The sequence below is a fragment of the Dysidea avara genome, chromosome 7 (assembly GCF_963678975.1).
Source record: "Dysidea avara chromosome 7, odDysAvar1.4, whole genome shotgun sequence".
Taxonomy (NCBI): domain Eukaryota; kingdom Metazoa; phylum Porifera; class Demospongiae; order Dictyoceratida; family Dysideidae; genus Dysidea; species Dysidea avara.
This window is the reverse complement of record NC_089278.1, coordinates 2,434,245-2,455,402: the sequence shown is the minus strand read 5'-3', so window position 1 is coordinate 2,455,402 and position 21,158 is coordinate 2,434,245. Positions and strand designations below refer to the sequence as shown.

The 21,158-nt window shown below is 38.8% G+C and overlaps 2 protein-coding genes across 3 annotated transcripts; one reads left to right on the top strand and one right to left on the bottom strand.

The window, feature by feature from the left end:
- Positions 1–46: 46 nt before the first annotated feature.
- Positions 47–10,322, bottom strand: LOC136260190 (NADH dehydrogenase [ubiquinone] 1 alpha subcomplex assembly factor 3-like). Of its 2 annotated transcripts, none has more exons than XM_066053827.1 (5): positions 10,165–10,322; positions 8,474–8,690; positions 400–466; positions 246–346; positions 47–194 (listed from the first exon to the last, which is right to left on the bottom strand). In XM_066053827.1, the coding sequence occupies exons 1-5, from the start codon at positions 10,206–10,208 to the stop codon at positions 114–116; spliced, it is 510 nt and encodes a 169-aa protein (XP_065909899.1). In that variant the 5' UTR covers positions 10,209–10,322; the 3' UTR covers positions 47–113. The 2 variants fall into 2 exon arrangements, with proteins under 2 accessions (XP_065909899.1, XP_065909900.1); XM_066053828.1 differs by lacking the exon at positions 10,165–10,322 and adding an exon at positions 9,982–10,154.
- On the top strand, positions 10,298–21,150 carry LOC136260178 (FYVE, RhoGEF and PH domain-containing protein 1-like). The gene is made up of 24 exons (XM_066053813.1): positions 10,298–10,456; positions 10,915–10,977; positions 11,144–11,177; positions 11,227–13,009; positions 13,731–14,807; positions 14,910–14,983; positions 15,528–15,558; positions 15,607–15,758; positions 15,860–15,914; positions 16,021–16,122; positions 17,609–17,696; positions 17,750–17,800; positions 17,904–18,040; positions 18,351–18,419; positions 18,477–18,566; positions 18,623–18,702; positions 18,753–18,783; positions 18,840–18,917; positions 19,209–19,349; positions 19,400–19,496; positions 20,297–20,400; positions 20,449–20,574; positions 20,625–20,684; positions 20,849–21,150. Exons 1-24 carry the CDS (start codon positions 10,360–10,362, stop codon positions 21,011–21,013), a joined length of 4,785 nt encoding a protein of 1,594 aa, XP_065909885.1. The 5' UTR covers positions 10,298–10,359; the 3' UTR covers positions 21,014–21,150.
- The last annotated feature ends 8 nt before the right edge of the window (positions 21,151–21,158 follow it).

The following is a 21,158-nucleotide window of genomic DNA, read 5'->3' as shown; positions in this document are numbered from 1 at the left end:
AATACAAATGTCACGTCACACATGCAGATGATGTATGGAAAAGGAGCTTGGTCAAATTACACATCTTGAACTTGTACAGTGTATATAAAATGAAACATATATTAGGTCTTGTCCTAGTATTCCGGTGGTATTAGAGCTGCTCCAGCCATTCTTCCTTCGTCCATCAGACAATGAAATGTTCCACATGCATTGTGCTGAGGGTGGGGAGCATTATAATGTAATGGAATGAGCAATATCAAACTCACTGTGTCCTGTATCTCTAATGCAATCCCTTTTCCTCTTAAGAATTCCCTAACATCACGTGAAACATGCTTGATCTTAACCCCAGTTCCCAACACGACTAGCTCTATAGAAATGTGATTGTCAGTTATATAACTGATAATATTATACATGACTTACCTATCCTTGGTCTAACAATGTGGAAGAGAGTTAGGCTCTCTGGAGTGATCTCGTCAGGTCTCACAATCTTTAAGTATAAAATTTTTGTTTACAAATGACAACATTAGACAATGAATTCCAAAGAACTGACATGTTCAAGGAAAGGTAAAACACAGGAGACAATTGTCTGTTAGTGACATACTAAAATAAATGGCAACAACAAAGTTAATTAACATTGTGGAATGCGTCAATATTTCAGTAATCAGTCCTGTTAAAAATTAAACCATTAAATCATACCACTAGCTTATATTAGCTGTTACCATATAATATAGTATGTATGTGTTGGGCTGGATCCTCAAAAACTCATGGTTGTAATTACACATGATCCTGAAATTTGGCTCATTTGTAGTATTGCTTGACCTGCTAAAAATCTTTTTGTTAAAATGCCTGACACACTATTCACAAAATTTCCACCATCTGGGAAACCATAAAAGCACAATAATCTGTTACGACCTTTCCCCAAACTTGTAATGGAGCCAAACCAAACATGTCTGTTGTTTTTATCACCACTAATCATCTGGTTGGCTGAAATGTGAGAAAATATCCACTTTTGACTTTTAGCTGTTTTTCAGGATCCAGCTCAACTTGTACATACTATAAAAGCAGAACTGGAAAGTCAGTACAAACAGATAGGCCACTAGGAACATAGTACACATGAAGGAAACAATCTTGTATATATGTAAAGAGCACTCGATACAGTGACTGGTGGTTTTATAGGGGGTATTTACAGTAGTAGCGCTTGCAAATTCACAATAAAGTTTCTTATGACTACTTGAGAGTGGCTATTTTTCTAATAACCTGTAGTTAGTGTAGTGTTTATTTTAGGGCTTGCGGTCTGTTTATTTTGGGTTATTCAATGAGTGCAAGTTTGTATAACCTCACCAAAGAATTCAGAGTTGTTTACTCCAATTTCACAACTTGAAAGGTGACTAAGGAAACCTCCAGAGAGTTTCCTGTGTTGGTGGACTAAATTAGTTCTGACATCCTGCAGCACTGTCAAGGGGACTGTCCTTGACCAGTAAAAGGCAACTATAACTAACAAGGTCAAACAAACATTCTCAGCTTTAAGTGATCTCAGGACCTTATAGGCTACTACTTTTGAAAGGGCAAGTATGTAATTAACATGTTTTTTTTATCATAAATGCAAACAAGTATTATGTGATTTTATGAACAAACCCCATGATTAGCTTTGTAAACAAACATTTAAGACACCACAAATATTTATAGCAAAATCTTAAATTTCAAAATGTAAATTCATTTATGTACACTAAGTGAGCGACAAGATCATTTGTTTGTTTTCAGCATTATATCTTTAGACTACAAATCTCTGTAATTCTTAAATCACATAAAGCGATTTTCCCTTGTTGTAGACCCCTTTGGTGTACAGACAAATTTTAAACTGTAGTAGCTAAGTATGTTTTAAAGGAGTCCCATGATTTTTTAATGGCGTGGGTCACTTCAAAAATATATTGCAGTAGCAGAGAAAATGGATTGTATTTCTGACATTATTTCTAGCCAAAGACCTCATCGATAATATCAGCTATTCATTGTTATTTATAAGGTATTGGTTTAGGTGAAGTGTATCCGTGTGTATAAGGCTGGGCGATAGTGGATTTTTCAATGTCTGAACGATAGTAAGACACTGTTCACAATAGACGAAAGCACATGCAACAATAGTGAAAATTCACCTATTTTCTACTTATTACCTTCAAAGAGATATGCAAGTAGGGATGATACTTATGAATATGTTTTCACTAAGAGACTAAACAGCGTTTTTAGGCAAATTTTTACTCCCGAATATTTAAAAAAAAGAAGCATTTTGCAGTAATATCTGCATATTTTACATAATTAATGTCCAATAGTAATTTTTCAAACGATAGGCAATACCGATAGCGATACTATTCCAATATGATCATACTATCCCCCAGCCCTAGTATATACAATTCTAAATACACTACGATTCAACAATGCTACAATTCTAATTGAGAAGGACACATTCAAACTTTCTATTTTACTGAAATCATCAGCTGGAAAACAGCACTGCAGTGTGCATGGTATTTTAGTAGCTACTGGGGCAATCATGTAGACCCACCTTGAGATATTGAAGCATCAAAACATACTATAGTGCAGAATCACACTTGTAGGACAATGTGTTACTGCATGCAAGACAAAAATTCACTCTCATGCATACTCCCAGTGATCAGAAAAGTCAATGAAATAGTAGGCAACCTCTTGAACATATACTCTCTGCAGTTAGCCCAGACAGATAGAGGGGATTTGTTTTCATTACTCATGCATGAGTAAGCAGTTTCTACTAATACTACATACATAAAAGTGACATGATATTGCCACTAGCATGGATTCTTTATTGCATGCATGATTATGTGGATAAGCTTTACTATATATGGTAGAAAGTACACAGATATTTCTACAAAGAAGAATTAGCTAACTGTTAAAAATCTAGCTATGTACAAAATACAAACTATGGATTTTTTATAAAATCTCCTTCAGGCTATCATTCGCATCATGCTTGTCCAGTCTCTGACACAACCTCATTCATTCATGTATTTCAAAATAGACGCATATCTTTGGCCATTATATTTTGCAAAAATCTTGGTACATTGTTTGGTGTTGTAAAGCATAAATAAATAAATAAATGATTTTGTATTGTTTATTGCTATTCAAATAATGAGTATGTTATTCATATACACATCAACAATGCTTAACTACACAGGTGCATGGCCACCATATATAGTTAGTAGGAATTCACTGAAGCAGCAAGTCACAAACCTTCACTATAGAAAGTGCCTTAGACATACATTTGTTATATTGTCACACACAGTTCAATAAAGGAACAAAGAACTACAGAAAACACCAACTATACAGTGACCTATATAACCCATAGCTTCAACACTTGTATATTGACACTGTGAAGATCCTGGATGAATCCAAAAGATAACAGCAGTGATTCCAGGTATTACACAAGTATATAATTTTGATGACTTACTGAAACTGAATACTGAGGACATTGATCAACAAGTATACAGCGAAAGATTTAAACAGTCCCATGTAAATACTGTAACAAGCTCATTACAAAATGTTAACTAAAGACATTTACACAAATTCATGGAGCATCTTCACCACATCAGTGTGGCCTTCATCTGCTGCATACATCAGTGGGGTCCATCCATCCTAAAGTTGTTCATGTGACATAAATCAGTATTGAGAGAAACAAATTATTTTCAGAGAGTTCACATGTCTCTAGAAATGATCTCAAATGTAGTGTAACTTGCTCAATCACAATGCTGGCCAGGTCCAGGATGTACATCATTCTTTTTCCTCTTTCACCACTAGGAATAACACCATTTGCTTCTTCCTGTCATGATACCTGTGACCAAACTTGTGTTCTCTCCATATTTGGTGAGGAGTAATTATCTTCACAAAGAAAAGGGTATTAGTGAGTAGTACTATTCACTGGGCTGGAACACTGGACAACTAGATCAGCTTCTTTAGACCTTCTGGTCAATGCAATACCATGACTGAAACATGCATACTGCCTAACCTCATCTCACTAACAAAATGTACAGACTGATTTTGTGGTAACTACCCAAACAGAATACTCTTACTGATTGACTCCACAAATTGTAACCTGGGAATATTAGTACAAGGATAGCATCATCAATTCTGTATTTTTGCCATCGCAAAGAAATTTATAGTAAAGTGGCACAACGCAAAAATTGTGCACTTTTTCATAAAAGCATGAAACTTTCCTCTATGGCCATTTTTTCCCAGACATTTGATCATTTCTGTCTTAATCTCTTTGAGGCATTAATTAACTTGTTAAAACATGATATTAAAATGAAGATCTTGTTGAACGAAACAACTTTGTTTTTATTTGAAGCTAATAGGTGATTTCATTCCAAAAGTTATATTAGCCATGAATTTTGAGATAATTTACCTCCCCTGGGTAATTTACATCCCAAGGGCAAAGAATTCTGCAGCTAATAAAAGTGATCGCAACTTCAAAATGGAATTACCTATTAACTTCAAATAAAACCAAGTTGCTTTGTTCAACAAGACCTTACTTTGGTACATGTTTTAACACATCAATTAATGCCTCAGGGAGATAAAGAAAGAAATGGTCAAATTTCTGTGTAAAAGTGGCCACAAAGGTCAAATCTGTGATGGAACTATATCAAAAAATACATGTTATGAGGAATTAAGACAAATGGTAGTGTTGCGTGGCCAAGAAAGCCAGCACACCACACCGTGAGTACATTTTACAGGAAGAAACAAAATGCAATTTTCACACATACGTAGCTCCATGCTTCCTTCTTGAATTGGAATCATTTTTATACTACAAACACTATCCACCTTCAGCACCCCACACACCTAATTTGAGCAAGATTGCCTAACGCAATCATGAAATATAAGCGTTCAAAATCGGCTTAATTTTCTTCATCTTTTTTCTTTGTTTAGGGGGTTCGGGAGCTTATATTATTCTTTTCGCACATTTTACAAAAACCATTATAAAATGCAAATGCATAGCTCAATTTTCTTGAGCTTTGGTACACTTTAAGAACGTATTGTGACACAATCATGTACCAAGTTTGGTGCAAATCTGTCATAGAGCTATGGATGATTATTTGCATTAAAAAAGGCCAACTTTGTCACGCCTACAAGGTAAACTACTTATGGAAATAACTGATATGCATATAGGTTAACCATCTTAACTCAAACCGTTTGTGGTTTAAAAGAAATCGAATTGACAGCTATAGAGTTACAAGAAACCAAACAACTGTAAATTGTGGAGTCAAAGTACTCTAATAGAACAGTCACTGCGAGGTTATGTGCACGAAAAATGTTGAAAAAAACTTACCAGAATTCGAACCAGGGACCTCCATACTGAACATCCAACCATTGAGCCACTGCTATCACAGCTGATCACTTCACTTAATTTAATGAAAATTCTAGCTAAAATCTACTCAATAGTAAAAGTTTGTAATAAATCTACCAATGGATTGTTCTAGAAAATTTCATGTGTGTTCTATTAAAAATATGCGCTCTATTAGAGCATTACAAAAGTAATCAAATGAACACTGTAATACAATACTATTACAACTTCTCTAGTATTCCATCAAATCAAAGTATTATAACCATTTTGGTAGAGATTGACAGGGTCATACACTACCATTAAGACCTACTTGCGCCAATCATCATCATCATAATCATAATAATAAGTGCTGTGATAATAAAACTTGTGACAACAGGCTGTAAAAGGTGCAGGATTTGCTTTGCAAAATTGAGCATCTGCATGAAATGTCGAGATACTCTAATAGAACAGTCACTGCAAAATCGACAGATAGTATACCTACCTCGGAAGGAATTTACTTTGTTATAAAACACTATTGCAAATAAATATAGGCACTACATATATGTTACACCTTAATATAGTCATGAACTAGCAAGCACAAAATTATATCAGTATAAATTGGCTTTGGTATTGGATCGGTAAGTAATTTTTTGCATTGGTAGAGCGCTAGTTTGTCTTGTATCATCTTCATTGCATCTGTAGATAAGAAGAACAATGATTTGTATAACAAGCCGCAAAGCCAGTTTATTGTTGGCTATGGGTATACATTTAAAATACAACAAGAAGTGAAATCCACACAAAAACAGCCAAGCTGTATAAAAAGAGTGTGGCATTCAAAAAAACTGGGGTTAAAAAAAAGTTGTGAAATCAAAGGCGGTGGCCATGGAATGGCTGCAATGATGTGGATGATAATAAATTTTAACAATGTACCGTATATGACCGCATTAAAGCCGGGCTCAAATACACGCAGGGGCTCAAATATACGCCGGGTACAGCTAGGAGACTGTCATAATAAACGCCGGGGCTCATTTAAACGCCGGGGTGCTAATGATATGCACTGAAAGGGGTTCTAAACTCGTGTCAGCTGCTAACTATACAGTGATGTCTCGTCACCAGTCTTATGATGTCTTGTCTTGTTCGACTATGCCTTCTCTTCTGGTGATGGCCATAGCGTATTTATCGTGGTCATTGTCATCTTTCCACTCGACTTCTAATGTTTCACCCAGCAGAGGAGTCCAAATGGGTTTATGTACGTGATGGGCTATGGATTTCGTAGGTACTTGTACTGACACCTGTCATTCTCAACGAGTGACTAATAAGAAATAAACGCCCGGGTCCAAATTAACGCCGGTCTCGTTTAAACGCCGGGTCAAAAATGATTTATAGGAAATAAACGCCCGGGCTTCTATACGGTCATATACGGTACATTATTATCATCCACATTATTGCAGCCATTTCATGGTCACTCATAACTTCTTTCACCCAGGCTTTTTGAAGGCTACACTCTTTTTATACAGCTTGGCTGTTTTTGTGCGGATACTATTTATGTGGAAAGTTTCATACTTTTATGAAAAAGTACACAATTTGGCTAACTTTGGGGGCTACACAGCTATACTATTACTATACTATTATTACTTTTGGTACATTATACTGCTCCGCAGTGCACAAATCTTGGTATTAATGAATACCATGGTCTGGTGAACAATTATAAGGAGTAGACTGAGAAGCATCTGTCTGATTTTAGTGGTTTCTATGGTGACAGTGGAAACTGCATTGATCTAATAGCAATTGTTTTGCCAAACTAGTTGAAGCTACACACAGTTTCAACAGCAGTAGTAGTAGTACACAAACTCCAGAATACCTACACAGAAGTTCTGCAGGACTAAGATGACTGTCCATGGCTCATGAAAACAAAGAGGAAGAATATCCACTACCACCATGCAAGGCAAGGACAGATGTTTGCTTCTCCAGTTAGTGCAGTCTGGAGCAAGTTATATTGTTCCACCAAGAACATGATACTACTGCTGCCACCACCTCTTCTCATTCTCTCTCTCACACACATACAGACACACACAGGGCCAGAGCCCAGAGATTTTGAGTTGCATGGACTACAATGGAGGTCATAGTCATGCACACTATTCAGTTTTTATTGATCAAAATAATTATTATGATCTTTAAATTAGAGAACATCTGCTTTCATGTGATACTCAACTGCATGTGCTAAGCACACACAACACGCCAAACTAGAAGGGTCTGGGAGCAGGAAAATTTTGAAAATGGTTGCTCTGAAATAGCATCTGGAGGCTATTTTACATGCAAAGTCTTTTGTAACATCAATGGTAATTTTGTGCTACAGTACCAATTAATTCAATTTCATATCTAGTTAGTAGCTAATTTTATTTTCATGATACAAAAATTCTCAAAGTGAAAGGACTTTAGCCGTGCACACACACACACGCGCGCACACGCATGCACGCACGCACGCACCCATGCACACACAACACATAGCAAACATAAAGCAAAACCTTCAAAGAAACATAGTTATTTCCACCCATCAAACCAATACCTAAGCACCACTTGGATACTAGGTTGGTGTTCTAGGATAGGACTAAGTAACCTACAGGAGCATTATGCTATGTGTCTGACAGATTGAGGTCATGGAACACGAATTAAACACTGCTATGCAAGAGAGAATTTTATTCCCCAGGTTGCCAGGTTCCTAATTTATATAACTGGGTAGACTGGGTGCATTGTAAGTAAAGTTTCTTGTTCAAGAAACTGGGCACCCAAATATCAAAGATGGAACTTGCTATAACCAGACTGGTGCTCTATAAGTTATTAACATGTTTCACAGGCATAAAGTCCTGCCTGAACCTAACCTACTATTTGACACATGGACAGTTGACATTAGCTTTTATTCCCAATTAGAAACCCATTGGTGACACAGTTGAGTGGACTACTTCCCCAGTTAACATCAGGTCCCAATTTATAGCTTGTTAGGCTGGAGCAACAGTGAATTTCTTGCTCAAGGAAACAACAACATACATCAGTGAGTACTGAACCTGCATATAATATTATGTACACAAGCACAAACACACACATGTATGCACCCCCCCCCACACACACACACACACACACACATACTTACACACAATTATTTACCTTCCAGTGAAAATAAGCTCTGGGAAGGAGAGCAATAGATCCAAACACTTTATTTCCATTAATGTTAAATCCTCTAGTAGTATATCCATCAATGACTGGTGATTGTAAGCTGTTCATGATCGGTAGTTTAGACATAGTGATCCCCACTTGTTCCACTTTCTCATCACTAATGCATCGTTGCTGCTGCTGCCGACTCTCAACTTGATAAGGTAAACACCTGGGTGGGGACATGACAGAAGCCTGTATAACTCTCTAATACAGCATACAAATGATGATGACACGCATGTGGCTTCAACTGGGGCTTGATGTTAACATGAAATAGACCAATTATAACACAAGTGGTATTCCACAAAGTACTGATGAGATAAATAGGAGTCAGTCCTTTAACTAACTAAAATTGAAAAATCAGAATGGTCAAGCAAAAAATACTTGATAAGAGTCAGACTCATTCAGTGTAAATTCAGCTGTACAATGCTGTACAATTAATACACAATACTTCCCAGTTTTATAGCTGGCTGACTGAAGTTTTGTTTTTCTCAAGAAAAGAACGTAGCAGTAAGTCCCCCACCCAGACAAATTGGGTCACAGCCAGCAAACATTCAGCTGTATGTACACAACATACATATGAGTTCATTTCATATTCTGAACTGTTGACATAACTATGCATGAATGTGCACACAAACACAAACTACGCACTACAAACATACAAGCAAAGCAAAGCTTCCAGCAGCCATGCAAAATGCTGCCTACCAACACTGAGATGCCTGTGCATCACTCAGACACTCGAGTCTCATGCAGGCAAATCTTTCTGGCTAGCAAGGTATCACAAAGAAAGGGTGTGGAACCCAAAGTCCTACAACGACCCTATACTGCTACAAAGGCAAGGACAGTGGGCATTTGATACCCCAGTTAACATTGATGTTACTGCTGAGTGGGCTACTATCTCAGTTGATACCAGCCCATTTAAACAACTGGGTAGATTGGAGCAAGGAAACAACAATAACAACTTGGCATCAGACCTGAAACCTTTCATTATCAGGTCAATGCTCTAGCCACTTGGCTATATATGATTCCCCCTCACACACGCACACAAGCCTACAGGACACAGCTAATGCCGCCCAACAAACCAGCACTGCCCTGAGGATGCCTGTGCACTATTCAGGTGTTTGAGCCTTATGCAGACAAATCCTTCTGGGGGCAGGGCTAGTAACCAGCAGAAGGACTGTCCAGATCTCACAAAGAGGTTGTGGAACCACACACACACACACACACACTCTTTACTACCAAACCTTAATACTGTGTACCTTAAGGAATTGTGACCATATTATAAGTAAAATAGCAACTTTCTATCAATGACCCTCTCTTGCATTCACTTTTACCTTACTGATTACTGTAGTCTCATTGAAGATTAATGAAAAACTGAAACTACTGTAGTAATTTATTACATATTCAGACAATACCTATTTAATACACAAGGGGTACACACAGACTATATTATAGTTCTTCACATTTGACACGTAGGTAGATAGTTTGCATTAGGTTAGCTACGCTAATGTTGTCCCTTCATGCATTCTAGCTTAGTGTTAGACACCTCTCTGGGGGACGCTGGACACAGCAATAATGACGTCAGGTTATGTTGACTATATTCGATTGTGGGTGTCCATTTAGACATGTTCCAGTTATAAACATACTTTAGGCGGGAACAGCGAACATATCTTCTTGCAATACTTTGCATTATCACCAACCTCTACTCGTTGTAACAATTTGAATCCTGCAAATCCGTTTTACATTTGCGCAACATAAAATTATTTATTCTTGTTTACTGACGTCATAATATTATTAATTTTGCAGCTTCTCTTGTGCGCTCCAATTTGGACTAGGCAAAGATGTCCGCTGATAGTGAAATAGGTGGAGATGGACTAACGGGACCTTATCAGACTCTCAGCGTGGTGGGAAGGACGAAAGCATTAGGAATTAGTCCAGGTATGGTCTCGTGTAGCGAGTTAAACTCGTCAAATTACCTCCGTGCTGCGGCACCCTTTTTGTAACAGCAGTGGTGAACTATTCGCTTTATAAATATCAATTACATGCCTATTCATAATAGCCGTTAATTCGGAACAACTTATAATAAGTCAAGCGTTTCAGGTAGTAAAGTATTAATTAATTTTATGTTGTACCAGATGTAGAGCTGCCTGTACTCAATATAAGGTTTCTTACTTGATTTGTCAAAATGACATGCAACATGGTCAGCCACTAGTACATGATAGTAGCAATTTACATACATAATGCTTTTTAAAAGCTATTCTGGTAGGTTATAATGTCAGACCATTTTTAATTTGGTTGGTCATTGTGGCTTTTGGGTCGGAAAATGATAGGTGACAGGCTGTTATTTTGAGCTCTGTAGTTAGTGTATACCACTGTGTTATATGTTTTTTTTGCAGATGAAAGAAGAAAGCCTCCTCCGGTACCTAAACCAATAGTATCACCAAGATCATCTGTACACAGTATGTAGTGTGTGATGTGACATTGATATGTACAACCACAATACCATACAATAGAATGAGTAGCTGATTGTATTTAGCTGTACAATAATAAATCTAATAGTATTTCAGGAGATTATATATAATGACTACAATGTTTACATGTTGGTGATCTGCTGTTTCCTTACAGTGGGTCAGGATGGAAGTGGTGGTAAAGTGAATGGGTAAGTTCTTGTATTCAAAAAAAAACCAATTTGTTTACTACACAATTAGGTCTGGTTCAACTACACCAAAGAGTAAGGTTCCTCCACCTGTAATTCCATTCTCTAAACACAAGGAGAACAAAAAAGTTTATGATGAACACTCTACATTTATGGAGCCCCCATCTCCACGTGCCATACACAACCCAGTGCCTTCCCCACGTACCATCCCACCTGTTCCCCGACGTAGTCTTAGTCCAGAGCAAGTGGCCACCACAACAACAACTGCCAAGTCTCCTTCCCCTATTCCATACCAGACTCCTACAGTTCCTAACTTCTCTTCAATTCAAACAGCAACTCCTAGTTCATATGAAGAGCCAGTGAGAGATATTAGTGAACGACCTCCTATGAAGACACCAGAAGAAGGGGATAAGCCATTAACAGATGCTCCTCTTGGCATATACAGTGAAGTGGACACTAATGCTATTGTAGCTATTGCAGGATTGTCTCGTGATGGGGTGCAACATGAGTATAATGTTGCAACATGTGGGAGAACTGACCCAAATGCTCCCCCTCCGTTACCTAGAAACAGTACCGACTACAGCAGTCTGGAGAGGAGTGATGTTAAAGAGAATCGTGTCCCGTCACCTGTGAATACTACTGATGCTAGTCATGTCCCTCTTCCTTATGAAGATGTTGTACCAACTGTGTTACCAACTACAACAAATACTGATTCACCTAAACCACAGAGGGACTTATCTAAGAAGCCACCAGTACCTGGCTCTAAGCCTAAGTTAGTGAAACCACCTGTGCCTTCAAACAAGCCAGTGCCATCGAAGGAGGCACTGGCTGTTACACCACCAAAGCCTAAACGTACTTATGTCACTAACATTGCTCAACCACAAACTTCTGATGATAATTCATCATCCCAGTCACCACCAGCTACTACTAGCATTGAAGATAAGAAATCGTTCAAGCCAATGCCTCTGCCACGCAACAGGGGCTCTGTAGATATTGACTCAATTGGCATTGAGACAGGGAAAACATTAGCAAAGAGTGGAAGTGTTGAAAATAGTGACAGTCCTCCCAAGGAACCACAAGACAACTCCAAGTATACTCCTTTACCATACGCGTATGTAGACATAGATATACCCGATAGTCCAAGGGATCTGTCAAATCAGTCAGCTCCGTCACTAGCTACTGCAAACACTGAGCCCCTCCCACCTCCAGATGCAAACACTGCTGTGAAGAATGATGCCACACCCAATAAAACTGGAGTTGCTAAACAAGAAGGAAAGTCTACAGGACCTCCACCAGTTGGAGCATACAGATCAAAACGAAGAACTCCACCGCCTCCACCACCTGCTAAACCTGCTTCACAGGTTAAACCGGTTTCTTCACAGACAAAACCTGCTCCTCCACCAAAACCTGCTGATACATCAAAAGGCAAATCATCAAACATGAAGAAATCTGTGCAAGTCTTGCCCAATCCAACACCTGCCAAACCTATTCAGAAGAAGTTTTGGCCGTTTTCAAAGAAGGCTACTGCTGCACCACAGCCACCAGCCCCTAGCACTTCTAAGAATGCTGGTAAGACTCCACCGTCAACCAAGAGGAGAGACAGTGTCAAGAAAATTTTGTTCCGTACTAAACGTTCAGCGTCACAAGAAGAATGTTCAATAGAGAAGCCAACAGCAAAATCAATGGTAGCAGCACCAGTAACCACAGCAGATGAGCAGTCACCAAGGACAACCGTGGAGGAGGAGAGATCGGATAGTCCAGATTTAGTTGGTTATGATGTGGTAGGCATCAAGAATCAAGGCAACACAACTAGTAAATCATCTCCTACTACTAAGGTAAGACTTCTGTGTCTGTTTATTGTGACAACTGGACTAGTGTTAATTGTCTATGGGTTTTTGTGGTTGAATGTGTTTGGTGCAACAAATTGTGTTTGTACATTTTATTTTCATAGTGTGTGTGCGTGCGTGCATAGTCTGGCGCAGCCGACCCTTTTACACCGCTCGCTTTTTGATTAGTTGGGCGGTGCTCGCTGTAAAAGGGTCTGGTCACAACCGAATACTAAACTTGTGTACGCTACCACTATAGTGACAGCACCAATCAAATCACAGCATTTGTAATTAAACTGAACATTCAGCGCGTAAAAAGTGGAACCATGGATACTATTGCCCGGAGGGTATCGTATCTACGGTAACTATGCATGGTCTTACTTGGAAGAGGACGGAGTACGTTGTTATCAATGGTATGCAGAAGCTTGGCTACATGAAGTGCGCCTCTGACAGTGCTGCCAACTCGAAGCGAGATTCAAAGCAATAATTCTAAAGCGTTACCATGACAAAACCCACGTGATTCAGATGGTAATTAATTCCAGCTGCACAAGTTTGGTATGCGGTTGTGACCAGACCCTTTTACAGTGAGCGCCGCCCAACTAATCAAAAAGCGAGCAGCGTAAAAGGGTCGGCTGCGCCAGACTAGTGCGCGCGCGTGTGTGTGTAATGTAGCGTAATTATTAGTATCAGTAAACATTTCATGTTATTATTGATTTTGTATTTTATGTAGTTCAACTTTAATACAGCTAGTGACATGACACCACGCAGTCAGCAACGAGTATTGGCTGCTTATGCTGAGGTTGACCTCACCAAGAAGGTGAAGAAGGTTAAAGAGCGACCATTGAGTAGCTCTCATTCAGAGGAATGCCTAGAAGGTATTGCTACACAGTCATTATTACTTGCAGAAGGCACTAGCAGTAAAACAAAACATGTCATTTCTCCTTATGGCACATTACCAAGGCAGAGATCTGGTAGTAAGCAAACTGGCCTACCTGTGTATGCTCAGGTAGACAAGAAACCAAGCAAGAAACATGAGGAGAAATCTGCTAGTATTACAGAATCACAGTCTTCTGAGAAGAACCAAGGCATGCATATATATGCTGAGGTGCAGGAAGTTTTGAGACAAGAAGCAGCAGCATCATCTAGTAGCAAGAAGAATACAGTTAGTGACAGAAGCTCATGTTCAGAGTCATTAGATGCTGAAAACCAGCCCCAAGTGCCCCCGCAGACTACGGCATCGCTGACACTTACCCGAAGTATTCCTACAGATGAAAATTCTGACTTCATGATCACTGCTTATGCCACTGTTGATGCAAGGACTGTGAAAACATCTCGTAATATGAGTAAAGAAGAGATTGCCAGTAAGACTCAGAGTTTGGGGCGGTCATTAAAGCCGAAAAGTAAGCCAGCTCCACTACCTCCCCAACCACCAACCCCAAAGAAAGCCACTGGACTACCCAAGGCATGGTCAATGGAACACGCTAAAGAAGACAGTAATGATGTCAAGTTGTCCGCATCACTGGAGAGCACACACAGACCACGACGCGATCCTGTTTATGATACAGTAGGTAGTCCTGATTCTAGTGGTAAACTAACTGTAGAGTCATCATCACAACCAGCTGAACCATCACAGTCAGCACCAACTGATACAGTGAACGATTCTTCATTTCTATTTAAGAACAGAAAAGATTTTATGTCAGTTGGACGACGTATTTCATCCACCAGTATACAGAGTGGTCACCATAGCGATGACTCAGAATATGACTCAACGGATTGGGAGAGTGGAAGTGAAGAAGAAGAACTAGAAGTAAGTTTTTCTCTAATGGCTGCCAGTTATCAGTTAGTGTTAGTAGTAGCCAGATGTCTGTGCTGTTAGGCGGCTTCACTAACTTGTGTTTTATTTTCCCAGGAGCAACAGTCTGATAATAAGCCAAGAAGCAAAGTGTATAATATTGCCAAGGAGTTGTTGACTACTGAGAGGACGTGAGTTGTTGCAATGAGACCTGGTCCCTGTGTAGAGTGGTCACCTGTCTAAACCAGTACTGGTCTATTCCAGTCCCCTTTCGGGTTGAAATTTCCGGACCTTATTAAGCCGGTGGTTGGTCACTTTGTACACAAATGACATGTTTGGGTATTAGTGTGTGGTCAGTTTAGACTGTACATGTGAGACTCACTGTACATGTGACTTTATTACCGTATAGCCTAAATATTTCGAGGAGGAAATTTTCACTGATTTCGAGGTTTTGGGGCTTATCAGCAAAAATTTTAGCCTTGAAATATTTAGACCTCCATATAGTCTAATACATTTTGGGAGTGTTTGCAAATCCGCGAAAAATTTATTTTTAGCAACATTGCTCAACCTCGAACTATTTAGGCTATATATACGGTATACAGCAACCTGAGAGAATTGGTTCTAGGATAGCTGGGAAGGTATTATTTTATGTTCAAAGCTTTCATCTAGGATGAGATGAAGGATTGTAGTTGTTAGAATTTTCCAGTACTGAATTGGATATCTTATCTCCTTTAGGTTTGTAAAAGGCCTTACTCTATTAGACAAGGTAACATGTTAACAGTATGTAGAACATACTGTACACTGGTAACTATAGGAGTTCAGACAAACAGTGCTGTCAGCTAACAGGTCCCATGACAAGCCAATAATTGCCGAGGAAACTCTCAATGCTATCCTGTCCAATGTGGGGTCACTGTGTATCCTCAATAGTGGTCTACTGAATGAACTGGAGGGTAGAATGGCTAAATGGTATGACAATTGTTAGACAGAAGCATGGAGGCCACAGCTTGTGGTGTGGCTTCCATGCTTATTTGGTGTTGTATATAATTTCTTTTCTTTTGACAATTTAGGGACTCTAATCCTAAAATTGGTGACGTTATGCTGAATACAGCTCCATTCTTTAAGGTACTAAACACTTCATAATTATTGTTGATTTTTCGGGTGGGTGAAGCAGCGTACAGTCAAGTGTAACTCTGTTGTATTGAAAGATTATGGTATGTAATCCACACAGCTCTACACTGAGTACATCAGCAACTTTGACAAGGCTCTGAAATTGTTGGATGAAACCTGTAAGAAGAATAAAGTGTTTGGGGAGTTGGTCAGAGAGTTTGAGGTATGTATGGCTAATGGCTTCAGTACATGTGGCAAAGTGGCCTTGTTAGTGAGGTCATGAAGTACACTTGCATCTATTAAGGGCACACTTGACATGTCTAAGGTGGTCTTGTTAATGAGGTGACTGTTAGGTATTAGTTAGAACGGGTCGAAAAAAGAGTGAGAGAAAGTGGCAAACTGTGCATGCTAGCATTGGGATTTATCCTTAAGGTTACGGAATAGTTTTAAAATGCGTGGGCGGAACAAATTACAAAACCTGCTATAAACCAAGCAGGGATAAATAATTTCAACAACTGTGTTGTGTTAGCAATACAACTAATTGTGCTTGTTTGTTTTTACTACAGAACAACAACTGTTCTTGGGTGTGTGGTCTACAATAGAGCGATGTTTTATAAAAACGCGCCGCCAAAAACCAGACTAACAGATTACTGAATCCTTATAATTTCAACACAAGTGACTAAACAACTAAAATATCTAGGTCCTGCGGAAGCGATTTTTTAAGTTACTAGTTGTATAGACGTTTTATTGAACTTTTAGTAGTTTTTTTTGAGTGAAACAAGCTCTTTGAAGGCTTGTATCTGAGTCACTGGGAAGAAACACACCAAAAACGCTTCCACAGGGCCTAATAAATTTAATATACAGCATCACTATGCCCCAGAAATGCCAATAGAGCCCACAGCTTTTGCTGTATTTGGCTGCAGAAAAACATGGTAGTGACAGCTGGAGCTGAGCGAGGCTTACCTGTGTTACTACAACAAATTGTAGTGTTCCACCTGCCTCAAACTACACTGTAGCTACATAAAAACATTAAATATGAAGGGCTTCACCTTCATTTAAAACTTTTCACGCTGCTAGACTGGTTTTATGGGCTTCTCAAAAAGTATCGATAGGCATTCAAAATTTTGAATGATTGCCCGTGACTATACCGTAACCTTAAGTCAAGTTGACCATGTCAGTGTCATTGCAATAGCAGGACATTCGTAACATTACGTGACAATACTATACCAGGCTAAAATGATGCTTGTCTTGTCCAGAAAGTAAGCTATTAAGAAGCAAACTGTGCGAGGTGCTAGCATCGAGATTTATCCTTCGAGTTTATTGTGTCAGTGCCACACCATGCCAGACATTGATGTCCTGAACACCTAGACTAACTGAACGCTAATGATCCCTGTCTTGTCCAGAAAGTAAGCTAACAGTAAGGACATTTTGTTTTTGGCTTTGCTGATTTTCATTTGATGAATGTAGTAAACACACACCGGCTAAACCACAGGTTACTAACTATTTAGTAACTCCGCCACAGGTTTCTATTGGATTTAGTAACCTCAGACATCAAAGGAAATATTACATAGAATTTTCCAAGTGTGTGTTTTATGCAATCACTGTATGTGGCTTTTCTTATAGTAGTCCCCCCACCACCACTGTAACTCTTTCCTTTATGTTATCTGATTATATTGGGTGTTGTGTCACTGTCTCTTATACTGTTATAGAGTCAACCGATTTGTGCTAACCTGCCACTCAGTGGTTACCTGCTGGAAACAGTTCAAAGGATTCCTCGTTACAAGTTACTACTACAAGGTGACTGAAGGAGAGCACTGATTGTGTGTAACATGTTTATCCTCTGATGATAGACTATCTGAAACATCTACCAGAAGATGCTGATGATAGGGAACAGAGCGAGAGTAAGTTGTACCTGGATTGTAGATATATGTTTTATTAGAGTATTTGTAAGTTCTACCTTAATGTATCTTGGGTATGCGTGTTATCATGTTGATCATGTTGTAGGGTCACTTGTACTGATCTCTGATGTGGCAGCACATGTGAATGAGTCAATCAGACAAGTAGACAATTTTAAGAAGTTGATAGAAGTCCAAAAGAAGCTGATTGGTGACACAGGAGGCAGTCTGATATCACCTAGCAGAGTTAGTTGACACACTACTTGGGTGTGGTAGGAGTTGTGAGGCAACATTGTGGGATTATAAGTACAATGGGGCAAACACCAAACATGTCTCTATACATTACACCAAGATTACTACCCAGTTGTACTGGCAAGTCATAAGGACATTTTGCCTTTAGAGCTGCTGCTATTACTTCTATTGTTCTATATAGTGTACATGTTTTGTTTGATATGTATAGATGATGTTTCCTTGAAGCACTTGTACTATTGGATTAGCTTTGTATGTAGTTGGTTTAAGTTATGGACCCTGTTATTGAAACCTTCTTTGCATACAGAAACTGCTGAAGGAAGGAGAATTAATGAAATACTCAAGAAAAGAAATACAACCACGCATGTTCTTCTTGGTAAGTAATTTAAGCACTTCAATTGTGTCATCCAGCGAGTGACTTTGATCTATTTAGTTCACTGACTTACTCATTTATGCTTATGTCATTCCTCCTGCTAACACTACATACAAAGTAATCAAAAGAATACCATTACATGGAATGAAGGTCAGTGTGTCATGATGTACCTCCGTCATTATTTGATAGAGTCTGTTTGATTATAGGTTCAAGACTTGGATGACCCGGAGGTGAAGCATGGCTTGCAACTCATCAGTACTAGCAAATCATTTCGACTAGGGACCACGTAAGCAACTTTACTAGTTGTCAGTTAGTACATTTTGATATCTCTTTTAGCAATTTGGAAGAGAAGACTAAGTGGATGAAAGTCAGTCAGTCATCTATCTTACTGACATCACTGTGATGTTGTACTTGTTGCTGTAGGCCTTACAAGATGCACTGTTTGAACATGAGTCGATGTTACAGAGTAGAGAACGATACAGAGCAATGAGCATTGCCACAGTGAGTCATGACTCCCTCTTAAAAAATGCTGTCTTGAATTGAGGACGCTTTCATGCTAGTAGAGTTTTGTTTCTGTTGGTGTGATTTTACCTCCTCCAACTCAACTTATACAGTATATTGATTGTAAAGTGGTTTGTCCAACGTTGTACACACACACACACACACACACACACACACACACACACACACACACACACACACACACACACACACACACACACACACACACACACACACACACACACACACACACACACACACATGCACACTTCTATCTTATTTCTTGTATAGAATCTAGAACCAAGCTCAGATGAACCACTTGGCAGTCTGGCTCCACCGTGGCTGCCGGATAATTGTGTCAGTATGTGTATGATGTGTAGTGTGAGGTTTAACTTGACCAAACGTCGTCATCACTGTCGAGCTTGTGGAAATGTGAGTGTTATTGAATTGGAGATGGCACTGTGTCATGTGATGCTGTGTAGATATTCTGTGGAGTATGTTCATCATATTTGGCTTCTCTGAAATATCAAGACAACAAACTGGATCGTGTGTGTCAGACATGCTATGAGACACTAACAAGTTAGTCAGTTCTGTTAAAGTGTTTTGTTTATTGTACACATGTGCCATGAAGCCACCTAGCTTAACCACCTAACTTCAAAGACATTCGGGGTACATATCTTATATACCCTGACTGGCCATGGTACATTAAACCATATGGTACTATTGAGATGGGAACGGTGCCATCAGTTATTTTTTTATAAAAAAAATCTAAAATTTGATTGTGGCAATTTATTGTTGCTTACATGATGAAAACCATGCATCCAATTTAGCATACAACCAGTAATCAGACGTAGGTGATTACCCTTGCCACTGTATGAGTTGAGAAATAGTGCTATAGCCTATTCACAAGTATTTTGCAGCATTTTTTGAATATGGACCACATTGACTTTTTGAATAACCACTCAACCGTGAACTATGTGAAGTTTACCACTCTAGATGTTTAGTAAACTTTATAAACAGTCATAAAACGATGTGTCAGCTTTAAAGCAGTTGTAAAATTGCTATTCCATGATATCCTTAGAATTTTTTTGACCCTTCGTGTTAGCAGTCACAAAGTTACTTGCTGCTGATCCATAATTGAAGTTGAAAGGATGTTTATATAATAAATCAGTGGTTACCCTCATATTGACTTAGATGATGGGTTGCCCATTGCGGGCTATTAGCCTGCATTCAGCATGATACATAATATTACATATCAGCTGTATCACATGCCCCTGTGATTTGTCTGTTATGTACACTCAGGCCTGTGGCCCTCAAGCTAGGATATACATATCAGCAAATCACTTGGGCCATGATGTAACTATTACATGTTATATTAGGAAAGGGAAGTGGAAGTGGTGAAAGAATTTCTGGCAAGAAGCTAAGGCAAAAGAAGCCTGGTATAAAAAAGTCTGCTTCGAAACAAAGATCTACTGTATTAGATGTAAGTGGTCAGATAATTGATGAAATATCTGTTGAAATTATGTTGTAGGTTAAAGCACGAGAGCGCAACTGTGAGATAAGTGCATACCTCCAAATCAAGGACAAGGGATCAAGATGGAAGAAGCAATGGTTGGAAGTAGCTGAATTTGCACTGTACATTTTTGAGAAACATGAGGTAACATCTGTGCTGTGCATTAATCAGTTATAGTCGGTTTTCTCTTCTAGGACGTATCAGCAAGAAAGAGTGTCTCTCTGCCGGGATATATGGTGATATACCCATTACCTGTAAGCTCGAGTTCTTAAGAGTGTTACATGAATATGGAAAAGTTTTGCAGTGGGTTAGTCCTCAGTTGCAAAACTTTTGCTTCATACCAAAAACATACATAGCTTTTTCAGAACCTTGCTTATCTTTTTGAATGTATCATAGTTTGTCATGTTTTATTTAACAGGAAACTGATGACAAATCACAGCTCTGTCTCACTCACCCTGGTACAGGACCACTCTATTTTAAAACAGAAAGTGAGGATGTTGCCACAAAATGGGTGGAAGTGTTTCAGAATGCAGTCAAGTTAAAGACAGCAGTGGACAATGAGACAACAGCTGACGATGAATAGATAAATGACTGCAACTACAGCATCGCAAGGATTTTATAGTTTTCAATATAATTTTCTACAGAATGATAATTATGTAGTTCCAATATTTGTTGTGTTATGGTGTTGTATTTTTGTAATGTCTAGTTGGAATATTGTAATACACGTA